At 38.0% G+C, this 18,590-nt stretch overlaps 1 protein-coding gene across 8 annotated transcripts in view; it reads right to left on the bottom strand.

Moving 5' to 3' along the window:
• NPAS2 (neuronal PAS domain protein 2) overlaps positions 1–18,590 on the bottom strand; it is a 244,707-nt gene that overhangs the window by 44,163 nt on the left and 181,954 nt on the right. For 7 of the 8 annotated variants that reach the window (XM_072614678.1, XM_072614675.1, XM_072614680.1 and 4 more), the window contains 2 exons: positions 9,115–9,235; positions 7,575–7,688 (listed from right to left, as the gene is read on the bottom strand). In XM_072614678.1, the coding sequence (XP_072470779.1) occupies positions 7,575–7,688; positions 9,115–9,235 (235 nt within the window). The remainder of the gene's footprint in view (positions 1–7,574; positions 7,689–9,114; positions 9,236–18,590) is intronic. The other variant, XM_072614681.1, reaches the window with a different exon arrangement.

Below are 18,590 nucleotides of genomic sequence, written 5' to 3'. Positions count from 1 at the left end.
TAAGAAAAAAAGAGAGATTATCCAAAATCATAAAATGAAGCAACCTCAGGCAGGTTATTTATTTCTATTAATAAATCCCATGAAACATATGAAACCCGAGTGCTGTATAAGTTGAAAAGCCTAAATTTTGCCAGATGTGAATTTCAACTTTGGGTGTGTGGTTAGAAACTGGTAGGTAAAATGAGGGCAGGGAAACTTTTATACTGTGGTGTGTGGTTTCTGGAAAGCCTGGAGGGGAATGTTTACTGAGGGTGACCTATTTGGAACCATACCAGACACTTTTGAAATACTGCTTTTTGGATCTCAGACAGACAAATATTTGATTCCAATTCTGAGGGAGGAGAATTAGAGACATAATGAAGGAGTGCCTTCTTTTTGGCATAATGTTATCATCTGACAATTTTTGTCAACTTATTAGGGCATGTTAAATCAAAATTTATCAACCCTTTAAAAAGAATCCAATCATTTCCATCCAAATAAAGTGGAACAAGATTGGCTGGAGGGGCAAGATGGGAAAAAGGACTGTGGTATGGAATGAAAAACTTCACCAATTATGATTCAGAAGACATTTCAGGGAGTGAGAAAGGATAAGTTTCTTCAACAGATGTAGTATTTTCTCCACTGGGCAATGCAACTAGGTAGCTCAGGCCAAGATAATTTTATTTCAAACCTATTTCAGGAAGACAGAACAAAAAGCACTTGTCCAGGCAAGTGGTTAATGTTCACCTCTATAACACAGATGTCACGAAGAATAAAGACAATTTTTATAAATGAAGATGAAGGGAGATGTGGATACAAATCCAGCTTGTATTTTTCTAGGAAGCTTTACACTGACTGGCTTAGCTTGAAATTTTATAAAAATGGAAAATCTATAATTAAAGATGAATTTCTCTTTTTGTTTCCAGATAAACAAAAAAATACACTTCTGATATTTATCAAAAATCCCGGTTAAAAAATAATAGAGGTTTTCCCCTAACCTTTCTCTTAGAACATCTGTGGCAGATGATGAAGTGCTTTTCCCAAGGAGTGACCAACATGTACAAATACTGGGGTAAGAGAAAGCTCTATTTTGCTAAAGTGTTTGAGCAATGGCTGCTGTGTTGATATAGCTAGAAGTCAAACAGAACTGGGTGGGTGGGAGGAAGAGTTGCACAATTACCTGCTGAATTTGGAACTGTCCAAATGGATAAATCAGTCTGGGTAACTCAAGCAAAGGTACTTCCCCTTCCTGACTCTTGGCCGAAATTCATGTTAAGTGTGCATTTCTAGGTACCTAGCATCCTGCTGGGTATTCTGAATAGTAATCAGAAAAACTTCTGAATTGTCAGGGAAGCCCTTGAAAGTAGATAGAGAATTGTTTGCATGGTTATTTCTGAGTCATGTAAAGGTCTTCCTTAGTCCAAATTTCTCTCACTGATGCTGACAAAGTGTTTGTTGGAAGTTATTTTAAGATCTTTTTTAAACTTAAAATGTTATCTGGGAGAAGTAACATAGTAAGTCACAATCACTCATTAATATTTTAGCTCACATTGATTTAAAATATTTTCCCCTCTTCTATTCCCCCCCTCCCCGGCCATTACCTGAAAGGGTCCTAAAGGGATTGTAATAGATTTAGATCTGTAAGCACTTTCAGAGGTCATCTAGTCTAATCTCCTCATTTTACAAATAAGGAAACTGAGGTCTAGTGAAGCCATGTGATTTGCCCAAGGTTGCACTGGTAATAAGTAGCAGAGGCAAAACTAGAACCGAAATGCTTCATCTCTAAATCCAGAGGTCTTTCCATTGGACCACATTATTCTAAGAGGTGATCTATAACAGGGAGATGGAGATGAAAAGAGTTTGGGGTATTTCCAGGGAAGCAAGGTCTAGATAGGGCACTAAAGTAAGGAAATAGCACAAAAGGTACTAGGTGCCTAAAACGAGGACACTACGGTGGAAGGGGCAGACCTAAAAGAAAAAAAGGGTACAGGAATACTCTCTATCAGAGGTTCTTGACCTTTCCTGAATGTGCATGAACACATCTGTCAAACTGGTGATGTTTATAGAAGACTTCTCAGGCTGATGTATTTAAATGCATAAAATAAAATATTTTGGATTAGCAAGGAAACCAAATGTATTGAAATATAATTATCAAAATTTTATAAAAGTTCATGGACCCCAGGATGAGAATTCTTGGTCTAGGTACTGTTCTTTCTCTGTTCCATAGTTCAGGATCACCCCGGGATGGTATTCAATAATCTCAGTCACTGGAGAATGTAGAATATGTTTTTCCTAGTCCAAAGAAAAGCATCTTGTTTTTGGTTTGTAAAATGGGCTCTAAAAAACTTAATTCTTTCATCTTTAAACTTCCCACTTCCAATGTTCACAACAGTAGCACTCTTCCCACACCCCTTCTAAAGAAAATCACACGTTATTCAACACATTTTTTTCAGGCAAACACAGTATCAACTTGACAAAAGAGTAAATGAAACCCAGCCAATGAAATAAGTTTCAGGTATCCAAAATTAAGCCTATGTATTTCCCTGAAAATGTCTAAAACATGATAAATGGCAGCAAACTCCACAGGGAAATTCAGCATCATCTTAATGAGATTTTGGAAATGTAATTTCACAAAGGATTCAATCTTTATAGCTTATCAGCCAATTATACAGTAGGTAGGTTTTCTTTAATTACACAGGTACGCATATAAATACATACGTACATACACATACATGCCAGGGTTCATTCAGATTTTCCTATCAATTCATGCTTGCATCTAGGATATACTATGCTGTTTCAAGGGCTATAATGTGATTATGATAAGAGGTAGTGTAGTATATTGGAGAAAAAATCAGCCTAAGAGGCAAGAAAACTTGGGCTCAATTGCTGCCTCAGACAATGCTGGCCATGTGATTCTCCCCCTCCTCAGCCCAACTCCTTTAACCTTTCAGTGCCCCCAGGCAACCCTTTAAGCCATTATTGTACGGCCATGGAAGATTGGCACTGGTGAAGAGAGTTTCCTCACTGAGAGTTGCCTATTTGGATGAAATCATAAGTCTGGACACCCCCACATGACCCCAAAAGTTGCTGTTATTCAAGTACCTTAAGAAAAAGCTTTAAAAACTGTTTACATTAGACCAGATAGAAGGTAAATCTGAAAGGGTCACTAAAAATGTGTGTATGTGTTAGAATGTAAATCAGTACCCTGTGATGATCTCAGGATTTCCTTTGCTGTCACCTGGGACTCCCCAAGAGGCATGGGAAATCAGAAACTCTACAGAGGGGTTTTTACAGATAGAGGGCTCACATAATAACTATTCAGTTCCTGTCTTTATTCAACAAAATATTCACTGGATGCACAGGGACCAAGACTCGCAGCCACTTCCAACTAAAGGTGGTCTGACTCTAATTTCTCTCTAGTATGTTTAATTTAAGGAGTAGCAAAGGAAGCTGATTTCTTATCACTCCAACAAATACTAGGAGGAAGGAGAGGCAGGGTGGAGTTTCCCTTCAAGTACTCTGAACTCTGGAAGGGCAGTCCACATTGTCTCCACTAACAGCTTCATTTCATTGATCTGAGAATTGGAGCAGGGACTGAGTATAGCATGGGGTCTACCTATTTGAGCTTAGTTAACTTTATCCTTTGTTCCTATTTTCATCTCTGTTACTAACCTATTGCTTTGTACATCTGGAGACTGATTTGGTCCAAACCCTACTCAATCCAAACCTACCACTAAGGTGGACCTAAATAAGCATGCTAGCCTAGTGTAGAAATCCTTTCCCTTGTTTCTAGAAAACATTGGTTAGTCTTGCAAGTGTGAATATGTCACTGTTCTGATAAAGTACCTTTGGTGGTTTCCTAATACCTCTAGGATATAACAGAAACTTTTTAGCTTGGAATTCAAAGTTCTTCACAATTTGGTTCCAGTTGACCTTTCCAGATTATTTAACTTGCATTCCTTTCACACATTTCATGTTTCAATTGAATACGCTATTTCTTTAAATTTCAAATTCTATCTCATGTCGAAGAAAACTCCAACAAGAGATCAGTAAGAGTTGGACACAACAGAAATGACTTAATAACAATAAAACTCTTATGTCCATGCCTTTGAATGAATGAAATACATTCCCTCCTCATCTCTACCTCTCAGAATTCCTTAATTCCCTTCAATGCTCGGCTGATGCACTTTTTCTTTCTGATTTCCCCTAGCTGATGGCACTGTCTCTCTGCTCAAATAAGCATGCATAAAGTTAAGTACATTAAGTTAAGTGTATTGTTATTACAGAATAAATGGTACTGGAAAAAAGCTCACTTTAAATTAATCTACATAAAGTTGGACCAACATTTTGTGGGAAACAGTGGGGAAAAGGTTAAATTGGAACTTTAACTTGAAAAAGAAATTAAAACTATTTATTTATTTTATATTTAATAAAATTTACTTCTTAAATTAAACTATGTGGTACTAATTCTTAGGCTGGTTTTACTTGCATTTTTTTTCAACAAAATTGAATGATAGGATATAGCATCCTTCACTTCAAATTTACTTTTCACAGCACCAGTCAAAGACGATCAATGTTGCAAAAATATCCAGGTTTTCATATATTTTTTCAAGGTCCTCTCTAAATTCTTTGAAATTCAAATAGTCCTCTTAGGGGCTTGGACCAACAATTAGTGAGAGATAGACCAACAAAGATGTTAACCTAATGAGGAGGAAGAGATGCTACTGTTAAGGAAGAGTGTGTTTCAGTGGGGACTATTTCTCCCAGGGGTCTATTTGTGGGTGAACATTTTCTTGCTGTCACACACAACTGATGGAGGGGCAGTCATGCATTTAATAGATTTTGCTTTGGAGTCAGGAAATACAAGAGTTAAGGTCCTGTCTCTAACATATATGGCTAGCTTAAATCACTGGAAAAACAAAGAAGAACATCCCTTAACTTAATGGGTAAAAATCCAGGATTGAGTTCAAATCCTGCCTCTTACATATACTGGCTGGGTAACCTTGGGTAAATCGCTTCACCTCTAAACGTCCCGGGCAACTTTCTAAGATGACAAGGTGACAAATAGCTGCTGAGCTGCTTTGGTACAGGGGATTTCCTCATTGGAGGCTCCCTATGCCAGTGAATCACATGTCTGAAATAAAACAAATCACAACTCGGTTTAATGGTGGAGACTCAAGACTCAAGTAACAACGCTGTGATCACAACAGGACCTTCTATCTATACATATTGTACAGCAGAATGAATATAAGCTCCCTGAAGGTGGGACTGCTTTTCATTTGGCTGTGTATGCTCAACTCCTAGCTCAGTGTTTTGCATATAGCAAGTGCTTAGTAAGTGCTTGCTAGATTGTATGGGCTGACTAGTCAATTTTGGCTCATGGTTCTATGTAAAGACAAGTTGAGTCTTAACTGTCCGCAGACTTGTTTTGGTTGATAGATTGCTGCTTCTGGTTTCATAACACCTGAAGCCAAAGGGTAGGAGGGCTCTATTCTGGACAGGTACTGCCTCTGACGTCAGTTGGGGGCAAAGGCAACCAGGAAAAGTCGGGAAGAGAGCTCTCTTAGCAATATTCCTATTACTATATTTAAACTACACTTGCATAGTTCAAACATATGTACCAGGCCCTGAATAGAGCATTTGAAAATAGTTGCAGCAGATTCATATTTTATATATATATATAGATATATATATCTATATATATAGATATATATGTATACACACACACACATATATAGATTTCTATTAGGGCCTTTTAAGCACATAAATATATGCAAATAATATGGAAAACAGAAGACACCGCTATTGACTGATGAAATTGGACAGTCTGATCTCTTTAGGATCCAATGGCATTAGTGTGGCTTTGGTTCAGCAGGATCATAGTGGGTTAGTTAACTTTTATTGGCTATGACAATAAGTTCAGAGTTCACCAAGGCAGAAGCACCAAAAATCATGACCGAAGTCGTTATCTGTGTGCCAAATCATTTCCATTTTGTGTCCATCCCTCTCTGTTTTCCTCTTCTCATCTCATCTCCTCCCCTCCTCCCTATTTTTTCCTGCTAAAAATCCCTATTTTTTTTCCTTTCCCTTTTGGTGTTTTAGGAAAAAAGTGGCAAGTTTCTAGTTTGGTGGTAAGATTTATCGAACAGTAAATACCCTGATAGAATGTAAGCTACCTGAGGAGATATAGACTGTCTTTCATTTTTATCAGTTTCCTGAGAATTGAGCACAATATCCACATATAAAAAGCAATGCTTGTTGACTGATCAATAAATGAAGCTCCTCTACTTCCCAAATAGTTCTGAAAACAAAACTCTTTAAATAAGGAATTGTAATGTTGATGAGAAAGAAGACTGGCATGGTGGAAAGAATATTGTTTCTGAAGTCAGAGAACCTGGGTTCAAATCCTAAAACTGATGCTTGTTACATGTGTAACTTTGGGCAAGTCACTTAAACTCTGTGGTCTCAGTTTCTTAATCTGCCAAATGAAGGGGCTCGACTAGTAGCCTCTGAGGACCCACTCAGCTCTAGATCCATGATCCAATGGCATTTTAGATCACTCAAAAGAACCCCAGGTTCAAATTTTACTTGGGTCAAAAGTGAAAATAAATTTGGGGGTTTATATGTCTGTTTTGAAGACTAGCATTCTCCAGATACACTGAAGTATATAAGTGAAGCAGCACTTAACTAGGTAATTCAGGCAAATAGCCTGCTTTTCAAAAATTGAAGTTTCTTGTTCTAGATTATTAAAGGTTATTTTAAGAGATTTGTTATTCTTAATCATTCCACTGGATGAAAAACTGAAAAATTCTATCAAAAATTCAGGTGCTTTGTCTGTATGATGCCATGGGGAGGAGGGGAGGGGATGAGAAGAGGAAAGCAGAGAGGGATAGACACAAAACAGAAATGACTTGGCACACAGATAATAGCTTTAGTCATGATGTTTGCTGTATCTGCCTCGCTGAACTCTGAACTTATTGTCATAGTCAATAAAAATTAACTAAAGTAACCCACTATGATTCTGCTGGACCAAAGCCATGCTAATGCCATTGGATCTTAAAGTTCAGACTGTCCACACTATGAATGTGTTAAGAGATTGCTAAAACAGCATATGTCCCTCTACCTATTTAGAAAGAAATTTAAGTCAATTCAGTCTATATTATTAAGCCGTAAGGATTGAGACATTTCACCACAAGGGGAGAAAAGGGAGAATCCAAGTTTCTGGATGTTTGAGTGGAAAAAAAAAAAGGACTATTTAAGCCCACGTGTGTATGTAGACTAAAAGCCTGTTCTTTATTAACCATGAGTTGTTTCTATTAAAGTGCATGATTATTTTATCAACCAGAAATAAATAAATGAATAACCTGAATGTCAGTGGGACCTTGGAACTGGCACAAATCAACGTGGGGGCATATTCCCGTCAAAGCTGCTGGTACTTTTTATGTATAGAAGAATGTATTTCAAGGGCTCTAAAATTCAAGCCAAAATCTGAAAAATACATTCTCCCTCCTCTGTATCCTGCTATTCCTTTGCCCCAATGTGCACGTTTGCATGATAAAAGGCACCAAAACATGGATATGACAATTAAAGCTTACCATTGTTGTAGGACCGAAAATTTCCTACAAATTTTATGTATTCATATGTTGGAAATTCCTTTGGGTTCAAACTGCCTCTGAGAAGATGACAATAAAATTCTAAATCGTTGTCAGCTGGATCATTAAAAAGAAAAGGAAGGGAGAGAGGAGATATGAGCATTACACAGAAACTAGACTAAACAAGTGGTGTCTTTGTGAAAACTCCTACGTGAATTTAGTCTGCTCAGACACTGCCAGGATATTTCTCTCATTATGACTGACTGGTAGGCCCTGTTTATAACCTTTGCTGTATAGGTTTCTCCTTCTAAACTTCATAGACATCTCATATCCCACATTTGGACACAATTAGTCTTGATTTGCTCACAAATTTCTGCGGTTGATTATGTCAGCATAGATTAGTTGTGGTTGCTTTTGAATGGTATATTAAAAGTAAACTCACATAAGCCTCTCTTTCTCTTTTATTTTTTCCTGCTTTGAAGTACAGAGGGATGACAGAATAAATTGTCATGGAAAATGGGTTAAAACTTGAAAACATGGGCAAAGAATCTTTGCTACCCTTGTAAATGTAATTTTATATGCTTCACTAAATGGCAGACATTTCATTAAGGACTTAAGGTCTTGCCCTCTGTGTCTATGGGGACAAAAATCTTTCTAAATGGGAAGACTGACCTGAAAAAAAAATCAGGATATCATCTTTTATCTACATGCTGCCAGACATCTGGATTTTAAACAAACAAACAAAAAAAAATTGCTTAAAAAATCCGGATGCATTTCAATATTCAGATGTTTGGCATCATGTAGACAAAGCATCTGGATTTTTGATAGAATTTTTCAATTTTTCATCCAGATGTTCTACATTGTATAGACACAGCAATTGTTTGGCCTTGCAAGATGAATAGAGAGTTAAGGATTCTAGAATTAATTATCACCAGCAGAATCTCTGCTTCACACAACAGATTCTTTTGTTAAACATGAAAAGTGAGTTGTGATTTTTTAAGCCAAATTCTCTCCTATTTCAAATATAAAAAAAGAATATTTATTTACTTAGTTATTCCTTCTTTTCTTTCTTGGTCTCTCTTAGAAGAGCGGGGAGCTACTCAGGGGCCTCATCCTAATACTGATTAGCAGAGAAGTTCTAAACCGCCCTGTTTTTTCCAATCTGGGCCAGTTCGCCTCTCGCTAGGCAGCCCTCCAAATACCCAGGGGCTCACATTTGTGCCAGACTGTGTGTGGACATCTATTAGCTTTAGCCCAACATAACCTCATCAGGCTTAACACCACCTTCAGGCTCCCAAGTAGCAGGGACTCCAGCTCTGTACCGTGAGACCCTGCCAAAAAGCACATTTCTCACTTTTTTTTGTCTTCAGAATTCATCAAATGGCAGCTTTTGCTTTAAACTTGAGCTATATCTCTAAGGGCCACAAAAAATTTGTTATGCAGCATCATGATTTTTGCAATCAGTTTCTCTTTCTGAAACTATTCTTGAGATATCACTTTTTCAAAAATAAAAATCCTATTCCAATAGTAAAACCAAACTTACATTTTAAGTATTCTGGAGAGGAAGAGTCGGTCACAAGCATATGAGAAGAGAGTATCTTATAAACTTCTGAATGTTCCTGTTCTGGAAGGAAATTTAACAAATTCTGATCCATGACATCTGACTGAAAAAGAAAAGGAAATGGGAGAAAAGGTTTATGCAAAGCATAAAGACCAAGGAATGAAAAAAAAAATCAAGCATATTTCCACATAACAACTGCATGACAAATACAGAAACTGTTGTTATCTAGCTTTCATTCCCATGAAATTCTCTGTGCAATATTATATAAATCTTGAGCATACAGAATATCTAAAAGGTTTTATTTAGTAATAATATAAATGACTGTATACAGTGTTTAAAGTTTGCAAAAACTTTGCATATCTTAACACATTTGATCCTCACAATAACCCTGTGAGGCAGGCACTGTTATTATTCCAGTTTTAGAGTTAAAGAAACTGAGACACAGAGATGCTAAGTGACTTTCCCAGCATCACACAGTTTGTGTTTAAGGTAGAATTTGAACTCAGGTCTCCCTGACTCCAAGTCCTACACTCTTTCCACTGTGCCAGCTAGCTATACTTTTTCAGCTGGTATACTTATTCATGCCCCTGTAGAAAAGAAATGTTATAGTAAGTCAAGGACATTCATCAGGAAGATAGCCTTTAATTCCTGCCCAAAGGAAAATGTTAATTTCATAAATTCTGGTGGGAAGCTACTAAAGTTAAGAAGTTAAGCTACTAAACCTTGTAAGACGATAGGATTATATAGCTTGAGAGTGGAAAAAAAACCACAGGTCATCTAGTCCTTCATTTTATAGACAGGAAATCTGAGGCCCAAAGACTTGTCACAGGTAGTAAGTAGTAGAGTCAGGATTCATATCTAGGTTTTCAGATTCCAAATTGAGCATTCTTTTCACTGAACCAAAAAAGAACTGTGAGGGATCTCAAGAACTCATGGACTCTGGAAGGGATCTTGGAAATGGCTGAGTTCTTTGTCTTTAGGTCAAATGTCTAATCCTAGGGTTCTTAATCTGAGGTCTGCAGACGGATTTCAGAGGTTTATGAACTTGGATGGAGAAAAAGAAAAAAAAATCTTTGTTTTCAATAACTTTTAACTGGAATTTATTTATTTAAAGACATTATTCTGAGGAAAAGTACATAGGCTTCACCAGATTGCCAAAGGTCTGAAGGGGTCCATGGCATAAGAAAGGTTAAGAATCTCTGCTAATGAGTTCTTCTTTATATCCAGCTGAAATCTTTCTGACATGATTTTAAACTCATTTTCTTCACTATGAGGTGGTCTGGTAGGGTGGAGAGAGTGCTGGGCTTTGGTGCCAAGCCAATGGGTTCAAATCCTATTTCTCACCCTTAAAATCTGTGTGGATCTATATCTGATACTTATTAGCCATGAGATTGGGCTGCAGTGGTTTCATCTATGAAATGAGAGTGGCTGGACTAAATGATCCCTTTCAGCTCTAAATCTATGATCTCGTGATGACCCAGACAACTCTTTTAACTTCTACATGCCTTAGGTAACTCCCTGGGATATCTCTACTAAATTGCAGATTGGTGGGTGGTGATCTACAGGGAGTTCCCCCACTGAGATTTCTCCACTCTGATTAAATCACATGTACTTATATTTAGTATTCTCTGTGTAATGGAGATGAATATTAGCCTCCGAAATATATTTCACATACTTAAATATAGTAACTAAGTGGCCCCTTGGCCCGCTCTTGTACTGCTCTGACTGAAACCCCATCGTAGATATATCCAGGAAGAAGGGCTGCTATAGCCCAAACTAGTCCCATGTTATTCAACCAATTAATCAATTGTTAAGTCGTTTTCAGTTGTGTCCAACTCTGAGTGATCTCATTTGGGGTTTTCTTGGCAAGAGTACTAGAATGATTTCCTTCTCCAGCTCGTTTTACAGATGAGGAAACTGAGGCAAACAGGATTAAGTGACTTGCCCAAGGTCACACACTAGTAAGTGTCTTGAGGATGGATTTGAACTCAGGAAGATGAGTCTTCTCGATTTCAAGCCCAGTATTCTATCCACTTCACCAGCTAGCTGACCTCCAATTAATCAATTAGCATGCAGTTATTAAACACCAGTGATGTACTAAGCACTATCCTAGGGACTATTATGCTGAATAGAAGTACAATAGATTTTACTCTCTGGAGTCTGCTTTCTACTGGACATGCCTGATCTGGCAGAAACTGACAGCCTAGATGACTCTAGTTACCATCTCCAATGGCACAAAATACAGACATGGAAAAAAGAAAGCACATTTTTGGTAGATAGGAAATTCAAACATATAGAACATAAAAGAAAAAAAGCAGAATTTAAAAAGAATTTAAGTTTTTTTTCCCTTATAAAAGTCTCAAGTTGCAACTTAACACCCATGTCGAACCGGCTGATCTTTTGCTCACTAAAGCAATTAGATAAAAATAAATAGTCCTCTTCCACTAAACTGTGGCTGGATCTCTCCCAGTCTCCATTCAAGAGGAAAAGCAAATGTGCCAGCAGGCACTGCTTTACCAGAGTGTTAGGTTATCACTACTATCACTTATCAATCTAAGGTACAAGGCTCTTTCCCTAGGTTGAGTGATAAGCTGAATATACTTGGCTACTTTATTTGGGCCCTTTCTGATCTCAAAGATACATCTGACGCTGAAATTCCAAATCCACCATTTCCCATTTTTTTTCATGAAGGAATGTTTGAGCATAGTCAAGAAAAGAAGTCTTGATTTCTACATACTGTAATGAAGGTGTTATGCAGGAAGTGTTTTCCTCTCTGACTTTTGTACTCTTAGCGTCTTCTGGTTTCTCCTTGGCTAAAAAAAATACACTGTCATTTACCAGAGATTTATGACTTTTGGCTGCAACCTTCCTCATATGGGGCAGGGTTGGGGCTGGGTGTGGGGTAAGTAGAGAAAGCAGGCAAAGTTCACAAGGGCATTCAGGTCTTCTCTGAAGTCTGCTTCTTCGCCTCTGGGGGAGCCCTATTCCTGTATGGTGTAGATCAGGGCAGAGATAATAACTGAACTTGAGATTTTATTGGTCTAGGAAACTGCCAGATGAGGAAACTCAGGTTTCTGCCATTTCAGGTCAGTACATTTTCTGCAACTTAACAATCTTAGTGAATAGCCTAGAACAAAGGTTCTCAAAGTTTTTGGTCTTACACTTTTAACAATTATTGAAGACTCCAAAGAGCTGTTGCTTATTTGGGTTATAATTACTGACATTTACTATCAAAAATTAAAACATCTTAAAATTATTATAAAAATAATTTTGACTCAAGGATTCCCTGAAAAGATCTCTAAGGGTCTTCAAATCACACTGTGAAGACTACGGGCTTAGAGCACTGAGAAGCTAAAAGCCAGTAGGTGTCACAAGTAGGACCTGAATCCATAATCTTCTGGCTTCTATGACAGTTCTTTATCTACCATGCCATGATGCTTCTCCTGATATGGACAGGTATAGAATTAGGGTGAGGTGCTATACTCTAGACAGCTAGGTGGTGCAGTAGCTAGAGGGCTGGGCATAGTATAGTCAGGAAGATCTGAATTCAAATCCAACCTCAGACACTTACTAGTTGCATAACCCAGGGCAAGGCATTTCACTTCTGCTTGCCACAGTTTCCTCATCTGTAAAAACAGGGATAATAATAGCATTTCCCTTGCAGGGCTATTGTGAGGATCAAGTGAGATAATATTTGTAGAATACTTAGTAGAGTACCTAGCACATAGTAAGTTCTATATATAAATATTTGTATATTATTATTATATATTTCACCATGTTACATATTACTATATTATACTATATATTACATTATATACTACTATAAGCAATTTTTATATATTACATATTATTACTCAAGGAAAAAGTCAACTTTTGCTTGTCCCTATCTGTAATAGTAATTTAAAAGGGAAGATCTTTCCCATTAATTAATAGGCCCATGTGAGCTGCTTAAGTCACATGGAAGCCTAAGTCCCATGAGTTTTAGTCACATGGAGCCTGTGGCGGTTGGAGTTTGCTGAATGGGTGGAGCAGGAAGAGGTACAGCTAGAGCAGAGCTGAGAGGAAATTTAGTCATGAGAGCAGTCAGAGAGCTTGTTTGTGATTTGTTTAATGGAGCTGGTTTGTGGGAAGTCTAGCAAGGGGAAGGCTTGGGGATGGTGTTGTCCTCTGCATTGTTATTGTGTATGTGTATTGCGTATTTTTGTTACTATGATGGATTTAGCTTTCTGGTGTCTGAATAAATGTTTTGGTTCTGTCTTCCACGTAGACAGTCTGTTGTATTTCACGGTTCAGAATTTCACTGGGATATTCATGGCCACTGTAGATGCTGTAAATATCAAGGTGGTGCTACACTATCTGATGAACACCCCCCACTCCCTTGGAGGCTAAGGCAAAATAGAGATAAATATGGGAGCTGAGGTCCAGAATCCAAATGGTTACCCATAACAACCACAGCAATTGATATGATGCTATACGGTTTCACAAAGAATTTTTCTTATGATCTTGCAATAGTGCTAGTGTTGCTACCTAACTTTACAGATGAGTAAATTGTCTCAGAGAGGTTCACAAAATTATAAATTTGGAACTAGAAGGATATTAGCTGCTCTGACCCTATAGAATTACAGAACTATAAGATAACCCTGTAGTCCTGTAGATGATGAAACTAAAACTCCAAGAGGTGAAGATGTTTAGCCACAAACACACAAGTTGAGGGTGGCACGACTAGGACGTAAATTCACATGTTTTAACTTCTGTTTAGGACTCCTTCCATCATCTCCATAAGGAGCTATGCATCTAAATTGATCCAGGCCTCCAGCAAAACTTGCTGTGGTTATTTCTGAATAAAGCAAATCATCAGATTTGACCTTATCTGAAATTACACCTACAGGCTTCCTAACGCCTACCCGAAGAACTACCCATGTAAGATATATGCTGACTCTCTATTATTCTGAAATAAAATACAAATGCCTCTGTTTGAAGTCTTTTACAATCTGGCTACAACCTACTTTTTCAGTTTTATTACATATTACTCTTCATCAGGTATTCTATAGTCTAGCCAAAGTGGAAAGAAGGAAGGAAAAGAGGAAGAAAGAAATAAAGGAAAGATGGAAGGAAAAAAGGAAAGAAGGGGAAAAGGAAGGAGTGAAGGATGGAGGGAGAAAAAGAAGGAGGGAAGGAAGGAAAAAAGAAGGAAGAAGAAAGGATGGAAGGAAGTTATTCCTCACTTATGACACTATCTCCCACATCTCCTCCTTTGCCAGGTTATCTGTTCCTCATGCCTGGAATACACATTCTTTCCTCATCTCTACTTCCTAAAATCCCTGGTTTCTTTTAAAACTAAGTTCAAGTGCCACTTTTGATTCTTAACCTGGAGTCTATGAATTAACATTTTTTTCCCTGTTATTTCAATAGAATTGGTTCACTTTGTAATCCTGTGTATTTTATTTTATGCATTTAAAAACATTATTCTGAGAAGGGGTCCATAGGCTTCACTGGACTGCCAGCAGGGTCTATTACCCAAAAAGATTAAGAACTTCCTGATCTACAAGAAACCTTTCCTGATTCCCCCCTCACACAGTTACTAGAATTTCCTTCCCCATCTCCTCCCTTTCCCCAAAAAATTGCCCTTTATTTTCTGCATATATTTTGTAAATATTTTATGTTCTGCTTTAGTAGAATGTGTTGGAAGTTGCCTTGGACTCTGAGGCTATCTCAATAAGTATATGCTCAGAGTTCCCCTGAAAACTCCCACAGATCCTAGAGATGGTGTACGTCAGCATCTGGTAACACCCTGTATGACAAACTGGTCTTTTTTTTTCTACCCCTCAATGAAAGTCTCCAAGTTATATGAGAAACAAAGGAAGAGAGAACCAGCCAAAAGCTGTCTCTTCTTTTTATTATTAATATTATGAAATTTTATTTTTAGTTTTTGGAATAAAACAAGCATTTCCATAAGATAGTACAATAAAAAAAGATGGTTGTACATGAAATTTCAAATCTACTATGCACAACTTGCTATTCCTTTAAAAAATACAACAAAATGACAATGCCAATTTTTTCTTCCCTCTACCCCATCCAGAGATGGCTACCATTACACACAAATTAGTATGTATAATATAAATATACACATACATATACGTATATGTAATTATTCCATACATAGTTCTATTTATCAGTTGTTTCTCTGATGTAGATAGCATCTTACTTCATATGTCCTTTCGAGTTAATTTGAGTATTTATGATATTCAAAATAACTTATTCATTCAAAGCCATTCTTAAAACAATATTGCTATTACTGCGTACAACGTTCTCTCGGTTCTGCTCATTTCCCTCTTCATTATTTCGTGCAAGTCCTTCCATGTTTTCCTAAGATCACCGAGCTCATTTTTTAGAGCACAGCAGTATTCCATCACAATCATATACAACTTTGCTCAGCTATTTAACTGTCTCTTCTTTCAAGTGACACAGTAGCCTAGTACTGTGCAGTTATGGATCAGGGAAAAGGGAGACTCAAAGGATTGCTTGGGATCACTTAACATGGCACATCAAACTAAAATGCGAAGTCTTTTCAGTTCTGCTTCACCAGATGGCCAGAAGTAGGCAGAGAGTTTATCAACTCTGATGTGACCAGAGGCTGAGTCACATACAACCCAGGAGTAAGAAGAAGTTTCCAGGGCAACTCTCAGAGTAGACTCCCTGAGATGGTCCCTACTAATCGATTTAATCTCCGCTACACATATACATGTACATATAAGCTCTGCTACACATATGTGTGTCTCCTGTGATAAAATATAAGCTCCTTGAGTGTAGGGGCTGTTTTCATTTCTATTTTTGTATCCTCAGTGCCTAACACAGTGCCTGGTACATAGTAGACACTTAATATCTACCAACTGACTGGTTGATTTAGACTAGACAACTTGGCATGAGGTGGGGGCCAAAATTAAAATAGGCTAAATTTTTCAGGCTGCAGATAGGTTTTTAGCAGCTCACTTTACAAGAAAAGGTATAATTAATGATTAAACCATTTTTGCAAATAGACCATATTTAAAAAGGGGAAATTTCAACTAATATCAATTAATTACACAAGAGTTTTATTTGTCATGAAATCACATTAATGTAAAAAAAAAAATTACTTCGCTGCACTCATTTTGTCCCTGTTCAGAGCCAATAGCAACCAAAAACAGAGCAAAAAGATACAATTCTCATCCCTCTTAGAGACTTATGATAGTTGGTTGCCGTAGGTCATGTGACAAACAGAAGAGAGTTTGCAGTGGCAGCTCACCCATCAAATTACATGACGGGCACAATAGTGACTAGTGGAAGGCAGGCTACATGGGGCACGGATGAAGAATTTGTTACGTCTTTAATTTCTTTTACATCTCCATTTTTTGTGGGCTGCCCAAAATCCTTTGGCGGGCCACAAGCAGCTTGCACACTTGTAAGCAGCCTGCAAGCTGTATGCTGTGCAGGCCTGATTTAGACCAAAGCTTCTTACCCTTTTGTGTTGTCATGAAGCCTTTCTCAGAATAATGTTTGTAAATACACAAAATAAAATACATAGGATTCCAAAGGAAATGAACTCTATATAAATTATCATTTTTTCAAAAAAAAGAATATCATAGGTCCTAGGTTAAGAACCCTAAACTAGACCATTTTTCAAGGAGATGGAATAGGGGAATATGTCATTTATGACATCTGCCTTGCTTCTGGATCTCATGGCTTTTGAACTTAAATAAAGTGACTCTATTGCTTTCTGTTTATAAGAACTCTTCTCTCTGATGTGATCCTTGCCATGAGCATGAGTGAAGGCAGCCGATGGTAGACATAATACAAGGCTAAAGTTTCACAGGACAAGATCAGCAGTAGGAAAATGAAATGAGGGACTTGAGAGAATAAGACAATATAGAATTGGACTGGTTTACCAAGAGATTAAGACAAGGAAGGAAGGGGAATGTAGCTAGAGCAGTGACAATGGCCTGGAAAAGGACTAAAAAACTGAGAGACTGGAAGTAAGGATAAAGAGGAAAAACAGGGTTATAGGTTGCAAGGCAGAGGGAAAATTGGAATGACAACACTGTGATCAGATTAGGGAATTTCAAAGTTGACAAACATAATGTAGTGCATTTGTGGGTGACAGAAAGATTGAGAACAAGACCATTGCTGTGTGTAGCTAAGGTGGGATGCAGCAGTTGTTCATGGAAAATGAGTAACTGAGGATTTGGGAGGGTAGGATGTTTGAGAACATGTATGTTGAAGTCCCCAAGTATGAGGGCAAGGAGCTAGGGAGCAGAGAAAAAACTGTGAGCCAGGCACTGGATTCACTGAGGAAAGAAGGGGAGTATCCTGGAGGCTGGTAGATAACTGCTACCAGAATTTTGTTTGGATGGTAGATAATGATTGAGTGAAACTCAGAGGAGAGGTTACTGATTAAAGGGGAAAGAATGAAAGGGAACTGTTGGGTTCGTCCTTCATTGCCATCAGAGAAATGATGACATGGCTTGCATTTGTCTTTGTTTTGAGTGAGGGAGGGCTGTGCAGGTCACCAGTCTCACTTCTCCTCCAGAACCATCTGAATCCAGTGACCTGATATTCATCAGGATGACTGGAGATGACTCAGGATGCACTGAGAGACCTTGGCCCCTCGAGGCACTCACTTAGGTACTCCCTTCAGGTACTCACTTAGGGTGAGGTAATGCCCATTCATTGAATAGGCCTGTTTAAGAAGTAGTCAGGGCATGGCCCATTTCATGAGGCAAAGAAAAAGAAAAGACATTAAGCTGAAAGGGAAACAGCAACTGTTACCATTGATAATCACTCTTAAGCCAAGAGCGTTCAGAACAGAGCCCTCTCTCTGAAGCTTGGACAACCCTGGGCCCATGCCTAATGAAAAGGAAAAAGTGTTTCTTAAGTGCCAGGTACTACGTGCTTTACTCATTTACTCCCAACAACCCTGAGTGACAGGTGCTATTATTATCCTCATTTTACAGTTGAAGAAACTGAGACAACTGTAAGTTTAGTGACTTGCCAGAGAGGATCACATACCTAGTAAACGTCTGAGGCCATCCTTGAACTCAAGCCTTCCCAATATCAGGCTCAGTTTTCTATACTCTGTGCTGTAATGGCGATGGAAAGTAACCTTCAAAATGGCAATGAGGAACAAGGAGCCATCTCTCTAGCATTTTTTAAAATGTCAATATTCTCATTTTTGTGGGATCCCTTTCTATTTCCCTACTGTTCCTATGATTTGCAAAAGCACTCAATTTAGCACTCCTTCTTCCAAACCAGGAAGTAAATGTCATGTATATTTAAAAAAAAAAAAAAACGCCTGAAGAGCAATTTGGGAAGTTAAATTTCCTGAAAGACTGTCAAATGTGTCACCAAAATCCAAACATGAAGCAGGGTCTGCACTCACTTTCTGGGGTTGCTATTTCATTTGGCTCCATCTCATCTGTGTCTAC

This window comes from Notamacropus eugenii, chromosome 5, assembly GCF_028372415.1.
Source record: "Notamacropus eugenii isolate mMacEug1 chromosome 5, mMacEug1.pri_v2, whole genome shotgun sequence".
Classification (NCBI taxonomy): Eukaryota; Metazoa; Chordata; class Mammalia; order Diprotodontia; family Macropodidae; genus Notamacropus; species Notamacropus eugenii.
This window is presented reverse-complemented; position numbering and strand designations above follow the sequence as displayed.